The 9940-nt window shown below is 38.1% G+C and overlaps 1 protein-coding gene across 1 annotated transcript in view; it reads right to left on the reverse strand.

The window, feature by feature from the left end:
- Positions 1-2088: 2088 nt before the first annotated feature.
- LOC105312074 (uncharacterized) overlaps positions 2089-9940 on the reverse strand; it is a 9826-nt gene continuing 1974 nt past the window's right edge. Inside the window, exon 2 of the mRNA XM_011404431.1 lies at positions 2089-2929. Coding sequence (XP_011402733.1) covers positions 2089-2929 — 841 coding nt within the window. The remainder of the gene's footprint in view (positions 2930-9940) is intronic.

Here is a 9940-nt window from a genome sequence, read left to right on the forward strand (position 1 = left end):
AGGTCTGTGTAGACAGTAAAAGCCCGACTGTCAACATAGTACCTGACATGTTGGATGGCTAAATAAATGGCAAGTAATTCCCTATCATAAGTACTGTATCAACATTCAGTTGGAGAGAGTTTGTGAGAATAGTATGCAATTGGTTGCCACTGGTTGTGTACTGATTGTGAGAATAGTATGCAATTGGTTGCCACTGGTTGTGTACTGATTGTTGCAAGACAGCACACACAGCTACATCTGAAGCATCACTCATAATAGATACCACAGCACCAGGCTTAGGATGAAATAACGAAGTTGTGTTTGCCAGATCTGTTTTAGCGTGGTCAAAAGCAGTGAGACATTCCTCAGACCACTGTAATTCAGAATTAGTGACAGAATGAGAAAGGAGTGTATGGAGAGGATGGAGTATTTGAGCACATCAAGGTATGAAACAATGATAATAATTGATTAATCCCAGGAACTCTCTCAGTTTACGTTGTGACTTTGGTAAAGGAAAATTTCTCACTGCAGACACTCTGGACTCAAGTGGAGAGATTCCATCCTTGTTAACAGTAGGACCAAGGAATTGTAGAGAAGGGCCTCCTAACTGATACTTACTAGGATTTACAATAACTCCATATTCCTTGAAACGATCAAATATTTGCTTGAGATGTTGAAGATGTTCTTCACTGCTACTGGCAATTAATACATCAGCAATATAAGCATATGCAAAATGAAGTCCCCGTAAGACCTGATCCATGAAACGCTGGAACGTCTGTGATGCATTCCTTAAACCAAAAGGCATCCGTAAGAACTCAAATTAACCAAATGGAGTCGTTATAGCAGTCTCGGGAACATCAGCTGGATGTACAGGGATCTGATGATATGCTCTTTTCAGATCTAATTTGAAGAAAATAGTTGAGCCATGAAGTGTGGAGCTGAATTTCTGAATGAGGGATAGGATATTTGTCCAGAATAGTGACATGGTTGAGTTGATGGTAATCTCCACATGGTCTCCAGTCACCTTGTGTGGGTTTGGGAACTAAGTGTAAGGCGGAAGACCAGCAGCTTGAGGAGGGCTGTATAATTCCCAACTCTAGCATGTGTTCAAATTCAGCACCGGCTACCTTCAAACGATCAGGCACTAATTGCCGAGTACGTACAGAAGTAGAAGGGCCTGTAGTATTGATTTAATGTACGACATGATGCTTCACTGGAGCTAGAGTACCATATAGCGTAAATTTTCGTGTATAAAAATTTTCTTGATTCCATACATTTTTGCTTTCAAGTAAATTTTCGTTAAAATATTTTCGTGATTTAAATAAAATTTTGTGATGATTAAAACCACGCCTATTCACATGGCAGCTAGTAGCTAGCCTTGCAGCTGGACTTGGAGAAGTAACATGAGTGGTAGCATTATTCCGTGTGTCCGTGGCTATCACGCATACCAAGAAAGGTGGGCTCCCTTTATAGGAGAGATTCTTAGCTGTGCCCGAGAAACAAATAACAGTCGTGATGGGACATGCCCACATTTATATCAAAATTAAATTTCGTGAAAAATATTTTCATAATTGTCCATTCAATCACTGAAATCACAAAAATTTTTAACTATGAAAATTTGACGCTATGCGGTTTTCTTTGGTTGTAGTAATTCTGGGTACCCTAAAAGGAGAGAGGAAAAAGGATTAGAAGAAAGGAGAGGGTTAAGAGTAGTGAGACCTTGTGTATTTTGGTGTGTGTATATCATATTAGTTTTTAGGGTTGTATTAGCATCCATGAGATTTTTACTACAAACATCGACCAGTAAACCATGGTTTTGGAGGAAGTCCACTCCTAAAATGGGATGCTTAATGTCTGCTATAATAAATATCAATCGAAATGGACAACAAAGTCCTAAATTAAGAGTTAGTGAACGGGTCCCATAAGTAGAAATTTGACTACCAATAGCAGCTTGAAGAGATCAACTAGCTGGTCCTCTCTGACTGTCGAGTTTAGTAGGAGGAATAGTACTAACCTCAGCTCCCATATCCACCAAGTACCTGAGATGAGAAAATCTATCCAACACAAAAAAGAGGCGACAGGTACTTTGGCCGAAGGCACCAGTCACCATCAACGATTGGCCTGTACGTTTCCCTGAGACCAAGAGCAAGGTTTGGTGCACTTAGTAGCCTTCTCAGCAAATTGGGCGTGGTACCAGCATAAGGTAGTGGGTCTATCAGGTGGAGCTGGGCTGGGAGTACGGCGTCTAAAAGAACGAGGGTGCCTTAAATCAGAGAGGGACGTCACCAGCTTCTTGAGAGTAGCAATATCACTACGTAGCTGTTCTACCTCAGTGGAGAGTTCTGTAGTTTGTACTGCATTAACAGCACGTGAGGCTACTTCTACCACTTTGTCAGCCAAAGAAGCCAGAGACTCAAGATCCTCATCATCCTTAGTAGAGGCGAGAACCATACATACATTTGGAGGCAAGCGCTGGAGGAATAACTGGCGAAGAAAAGACTGATTAAAAGAAGCAGCTTTGCCACCCAACAACTGTTGCGTATGTCGTAAAAGTTGAGAGGGTGTCCTGTCTCCTAAGTCCTCCGCATTAATAGGTAACTGAAGACGGCGTTGTTCAGAGGCAGTGGTCCTCTTGATTAATTCCTCCTTAAGTCTATCATAAGGGTCGGCATCTGGAGGCTTCAGAATGAGGTCTCGTACTTCAGCAGCATACTGGGGATCCAAGGTAGCTATAACGTATTCGAACTTGGTCGCCTGTGAAGTAACACGGAACTGTGCGTCGACCTGCGCGAACCATAGTTCAGGATCTGCTGGCCAAAACGTAGGTAGCTTGCAAGAGACGGTCACCAAGGTGGGTCTGAAACAGGTGAAGGATAGCCTTGGCACGACATAACTAAAGTAAAGCACGTTCGGGTCACCAATGATAAGAGTGAAGATCTCAATGAATATACTTTATAATGAAAATGTTATCACAGATAAAGATCGAGAGGGATAGAGAATAGTGAGTTAGAGAAGACTAAAGGACAATCAAAATTCATGAACATGTGTCTCTGATGTGCATGTGCATAAGCACATGGCATCTACTACAGAGGTAAGTAATGACAAGACTGTGTTTTGGGTTTGATGCAGGTGAAAGTTTGCCTTGATATTCATAACTAGTTAGCACTTTACTCTAGAGTGTCTTACAGTGTTTATAGTTTAATTGCTACACTGTTAATCAGTGTGCCATAATTGTGGTAATGTTTGGTAGCATTACTTGAGTTTTCAGTTAATTAAACGTACATGCATGTTAACTCAGGAAGGAAGCGGCAAATTCGCTACAGTTTTACTCCCCCCACACTACTGTCTTTAGCTAAGAAAAAGAGAAAACTGGTCAGAGAAGTCTATGTTGTCTGCCATTGAGCTGTTAAGAATGGCTTGTAAGTATACAGGGCAGCTTTAGAGTGTGTGAGTTCCAAGGACTGCTTTACGTAATACAATATCAGGCTGAGTAAGCAAATCAGAGATAGCTGAGAAAGTTAAACAAGATAAAGGTCTGCTATAAGGGAAAAAAATATCTGATGGTTGGTTTCGCTGTTTCATGGAGAAAAATTCTCAACCTGCTCTTTGTAAAGGAGATTCTACTTCACAAGCACAAAATTAATGTATGCAATAAGTCAAAAGGATAAGATAATTTGCTACATGAGATAAAAGAAGTGGTAGTTAATATGGAATTCATTGATAAACCAACCCACATTTATGTAAGTGAAGCTGTTATGCCACTTGACCATTGTCCACCTCATGTGGTTGTAAAGAAGGGCCAGAGAAAGGTGTTGTTAGTTTTCAGCAAATTACAGTCTAGTTACTGTAGTAGCCTGTGCAAATGCTGCTGGATCAGCCCTTCCTCCATTGTCAAATTTAATGCTAAAAAGTTTACTGACATTGAATTGTTTAAAAGCTTGTGTCATGACATTTTTTAAAGCATGCTGTTAGTGCATGTCTTTGCTGTCACTACTCAATGGTCGTAGCACACATTATAATCAAGATGTCATTCATCTAGCAAAACAAAATGATGCCATCATTATAGCCCAGGTACCTCATACAAATCATGAAATGCAACCTTTGTACAAGTCTGTATTTGTTTCACTTAAGGGACACTGGCATGATGTTTGTCATGAGCTTCTGGAAAGAAATCCTGAAAAAGTTATTTTTCTATGTTCCAGTTTAGCTTTTTCTGTCCACAGCATGGTTGAAATCCTTAAATCTTACTAAGTATGATTCACCGCAAAACACAATGGCTGCCACAACTTTTGCAGCCTTGCTTTACCAGGAAAACAAACTCCTATGCTTTTTAGACAACATTATCTTGACCATAGGACTCCAGTAATACTAATAGCATGGCTAATATCTGTGGTACGTGCATGCTCAGTAGTTGAACTGGTGCTACAGTACATTGAATGAAACTTGAACGATAGTACAGTTAACCACTAACCTAGTCGCATGACCATTGCTATTGGTAATGTGGGATATAATGTGCAATTATTTGAAGAATGTATTCCATGGAGCCATAAGTCCTTATAGCAATGATCTCCATTGGAGAATAGTCTAAAAAAGAGAGGGACTTGGGATATCATCATTGCAGGTAGCAAAGAACCTACATCTTCGTATTTCTACGGTTAACAGTTTTGAAGAAGTTCAGGAAATTTGGTATCATAAAGAAGGCTTACCCCATTCATGTGACACAAAAAATCACTTTTATACTCAAGTCTTATATGCTAGATGTTTTTATGACAAATCAGGGTATTTATATACAAGAAATCCAGGCTAAACTCCAAGAAGACTACTTAGTTTATTTGGACTGTTCTACTAACTGATAAATGACGAATTACACTTGTGGTAACTTGTTCAATGAATTGAGATGTACTTTCCTTCCAAGTCCTTTATGGCAGAAAGACAGCATGGTGTCATATCTTTCGAAATGACTGGCATGTAATATTTACAGCTAACCACTGGGCTAACAAAGGTACAACAGAAATGTACAATAAAGGGATTGTGACTCCTAAAGTAGAAAAAACAGAAGGGATATACAATTAAACCCAGATCATTCTGGTTTTGTCATATTTGACAGATTTAAATGTCAACGTACCGAAAAAATTTATTTACTTCCCGCAGAGAACAAGATTCAATTACTCATAGTGCCAGGGAACTGCACAAATCATCTGCAGCATCTTGTTATTTGCGTCAACAAGTCTATGAAAGACTTTCTGTGCAGAAATTTCCAGCAATGATATGCTGACAAATTATGCAAACAACTGCAAGAGCATCACCATCTGTTGATTATTGATTATCCTTAATAAAACCTATTGGTGAGCGTTGGTTGATTAGCCTGTATGATGATAACCTGTTACAGAAACCTGATGTTATTATTCATGGTGTTAAGCGAGCTGGAATTTCATTTCATTGATACTTCATTTCATTGACTATTACCATTTATGTCTATCAATAATTTTAATTGAGATCATAAGTGATTAAATTACAGATTACAGTGATAGATCAACAATTAGTGACACATGTGATTATGTCTGTGGAAATATTATAATGTATTTGTTAATGTAGCAGTTAGGGAGGTGGTGCTTCATCATTGACAAATATCTTGTAGTAGCAACCTACTGTGGAATTTTGACAGCAATGGCTGTTGCAAAAAGACTGCAATCAACGCCACCATGCTGCTTTTGCATGTCACGTATCACTTGCAAGACCATATCAGCTGGGAGGATGAACAAATTCTCTGTAACCTTAACAGTCTTGTTGTCCATCAATTGATCAACACAGTGAAAAATCCAGCATCATAATTCACTGTTGCTGCAAGTATTCAATGGTTTGCCCAGTCATGAATGATTTGTATGCCTAACGTTGTCTTTTGAAACAATTTTTTGTGCTGCAGGAGTGTGAATACCAGATCTTAACTACCAGGAAATTGATGTTGAAGAATTTTGTTTGAAGTTTATGAGACAATCATTCAACATCTTAATCCCAAGCAAAATCATGTCTTATTCTGTAACACAAAATCAGCCGAATTTTAGCCAAATTGAGTCATAACATTGTCAAGTATGACAGGGGATGTGTCAAAAATAGGGGTGGGCTCTATCATCATTGTGTGGTGGTGCATCGGTGGTGCATCATTATTGTATGGTGGTACATCATGGTGTGGACCAGGCCTGCAGGGTGGTTCACAGGTTCAGTAACCTCATTGTGTGGTGGTTCATTCATGTGGTGGTACATAATCATTGTGTGGTGCTTTAGTTGTACATCATCGGCATTGTGTGGTTGTCCATCATCAATGTGTGGTTAAACTAATACTTACTCTTTAAAAGAGAATTAAGAGATTTCTAATGTTAAGGGGAGGAGCTTGCAAAATGGATGAGGGAGTATTAAGAGAGGTGTTATTGGAAAAACTCTCTAGAATCAATCAAATTCTCTTAATCCCTGATTCTGACTCATTAAACAGTGCTTCTGTTTGTTTGGAGTGTCTGTATGGCCACATTTTGCGCATACACCAACAGAATGTTTCTTCTAATTATAGTAAATGAAGAATTTGTCGATACTATTTGTAAATTATTAAGTATTGTTAATAGTATTTCTAAAGATGATGGTTTGACTTGTGATAGCACTTGGCAACTACCATATGTTATAGATGGCCATCGAGGACGACCTAAATATGATATTGCACAATACCAACTACAATATGTACTTCATTTGTAAAAGGTGTATCACAGTTTGAATTTCCTGCCAGGATTTGTTGTGACCAAGGGGTCGAGAATTATGATGTAGCCATGTTTATGCTGACTCACCCACTTCGTGCTTCTATAAATCGCGTAATTGTTGGTAAAAGTGTACACAATTGAGGATTGAATGCTAATGAAGAGACTTATTGCAAGGTGTATCATGTACATATTACTATCTATTCCATTGCTTTGAGCATATAGGGCTATTGAATTCTCTAAATGAGATTGACTTACTTTGCTTGCATTATGTTTACATCAATGTTATTAATCATCATTTGGAGGAATGCGTTAATGCTTGGAATGATCACAGGATGACTTGATATCATATCATGAGTTCAATGCAGATGTGGATACATGGGTATTTCAGACTGAGGGGAACTAGTTGCACATTAGCTGAGGAAAAGTTCAATGAACCTGTGGTAAGTTAAGTGTGAAATATTCTAAAGCTGTCATAATAATAGGAACGTAATTATGGAATTGATTGGTTTGGCCCTCTTCCAACTGAAGTAGAAGAAAATGAAACCAATGCCATTACAATTCCTTTAATCAGTTGTCCCCTTTCAGTAGCAAGCTATCAAGACTTGTTACAAAGTTTTCCTAATGGTCATAGCAGCATCATGTAAGATAATTCCTATGGCATTAACACTTACATTAATGTTTGCAATTTTGTTTCAAGGGCAACATTTTAACTCTTAAGTTCCCAATTAACTTCAACTAATATTTTGTAATTGACAAAAATTAATGTTACCATTTTTTGACTTGTAAGACTTGTAATGCAGCCTCCAATTGTTTTGTAGCAATATCTTAATGTTGTCTTCATTATGATACATATGAACAAGAGTGGATAATTATTTAGGGAGAGTGTCAAACCTGCCTAAATTCTGTGATACCACAGCGCGTATGTTTACATCCGTTTTTTGCAAGTATACAGAGTTAATCTTAGTAATCTTCAAATTTATGGGTGTGGCTGATAAAATGGCGCTTGAAGCATGCAGGCAACTTAAGACATATCTCCACTCTAAGGATCATGTAGTGCGAGAAACAAGCAAGACTAGACAGAAATATATTCTAATGGTTGGCTCTTTCTTATTTGCAGCCTTCTGACTTGGAATCAGTATAAGGACGCAAGAATGGCTACTTGGTGCTAATAACCATGCTATGTAAACTTACGCACTGTGGTATCACAGATTATAGGCGGGTTAGACACTCTCCCTAAATAATTATCCACTCTTGATATGAATCATACATAGTTACAACCAAAAAAAAGTATTAATAAACTTTTGTGTTACCATTACCAAATCAGTTTTTCTCAATAATTTCAAAATTTATTTACACAGTTCAATGGATAAATGACATGCCATACCATTAAGTAACAGGCAGAAATACAAAGCAGTTATTAAATTTGTTCATGTCATGAAATAAAGTCACCAATTTTCTCGTTTCCGTTTTCCACGTCCTTTGGAAATAACACTACCTGTAGGTCTCCCTACACCTTGCGAATGATGATGTTTAGGAGTAGACTTGGTGATAATCCAATTGTTACGTACTTTAGAGAAGTCATCAGCGTGAATTCACTAAAACAGTCTCGAGCAAGTAGGCACAAAGGAGCCTCACAAGTAGTACACAGCCTTGTTTGTTGCGTATGCCAAATTTAATCTTGCAATAGACGCAATCTCTTGCTTTGGGTAATCTTTCAGATTGATGTCGAATTTCAGGTGTGGGCTTTCTTCCAGCTACTGGTTGTTGAATCAGCAATTCTATATGACAGAGTTGCCTCACCAGTGTCTCACAAAAATTGAAGTGACTTAAGGCCCCCATACACTAGGCAACATGTTGCTTGTAACACTGTTGCAAGCAACATGTTGCCTAGTGTATAATGGGTTTCCACATGTCAAGCAACACTTTGCAACATGTTGCCAGGAATAGAAGGGTTGTCTATTCAGAGCAACGTGTTGCTTCATCACATCAAAGGTTGTCATGGAGGCGGATCGCTATGAAAGATGGCTGCCACTCAGCCTGCTATTAGTTCTAGTGCTAAAGGTGTCAATTGGTCTACAGAGCTAGTATCTCAATTTATAGAGCTGCTACAACATCATCCTTGCCTTTATAACACCAAAGAAAAGAGCTACCATGACAGAAATGTTAGATGTTAGAAATGTTAAAAGCTGTTAATGAAATAGCTACTATTTTAGAAGTACAAGGTAATTGAAACTACTGTAAGAAGGGAGGTTATATAAAGTACTTGTGTATTGTGTTAGTCAATCAACGCCATTGGTTTTGGACTCATAATTAATTGTTTTAGTTGAGGACGTAACCAAAAAAATTGAAAGTATTCGTACTCAGTATTCAAGAGAATTACAGAAGTTTAAGAAAAGGCCTACTTGAACCGGAACTGATGATGTCTATAAGAGCAAATAGCCACATTTTGAAGAACTTCATTTTTTGCAATACTTTATTACTTCAAGGGCAACAACATCTAATTTACAAGCTAGTAATATATACATGTAGATTAAATAATTCCATTGTTTGTATGTATGAGTTAACTGTTCATTTAAATCATGGCATTTTGCCAGGAAACAGCACCTGCTTCTGAATTAATGTAGTCCATCATATAATTACGAAATAATTTAGAATTTTCTGATGAGTGATTACTTTCTTGCCTTTCAAAACTTTCAAAAGTAATCTCATTGCGCCATATCCATGTTGCACTTCATGAGACAGTGGATGTTCTCTATCTAGAGATCCAGGGGGTGTGTATATGGCACTGGAACTTGGGTTTGATCGTAAATAATTATGTAATAGGCAAGAGGCTAAAACTATTCTTTCCACCTTTTCAGGAGCAAGGTTTATTGATGTCATTGAAACTCAAAAACGGTTTGCTAATATGCCAAAAGCATTTTCTACAACTCGTCTTGCTCGGCTGAGTCGATAGTTATATATTCGCTTCTCTTTTGTTAAGCGAGACTGGCTAAATGGCTCCTGAATGTATTCCTTTAAGGGAAAAGCTTCATCTGCCACTAGCATATAAGGGACTGAAAGAGTACAGCCTTGTAATGGCTCTTGTGGTAGAACATTTAATGTGTTATGAGAAAGTGCATGGCACAATGTGCTCTTTCGAAAAACCCCCGTCAGATACTCTCCCATTACATCCAATATCTACATAGAGGAATTTGTAGTTAGCATCAACAACTGCTAAA

Source organism: Amphimedon queenslandica, unplaced genomic scaffold (genome assembly GCF_000090795.2).
Source record: "Amphimedon queenslandica unplaced genomic scaffold, v1.1 AMPQUscaffold_13476, whole genome shotgun sequence".
Taxonomy (NCBI): Eukaryota; Metazoa; Porifera; class Demospongiae; order Haplosclerida; family Niphatidae; genus Amphimedon; species Amphimedon queenslandica.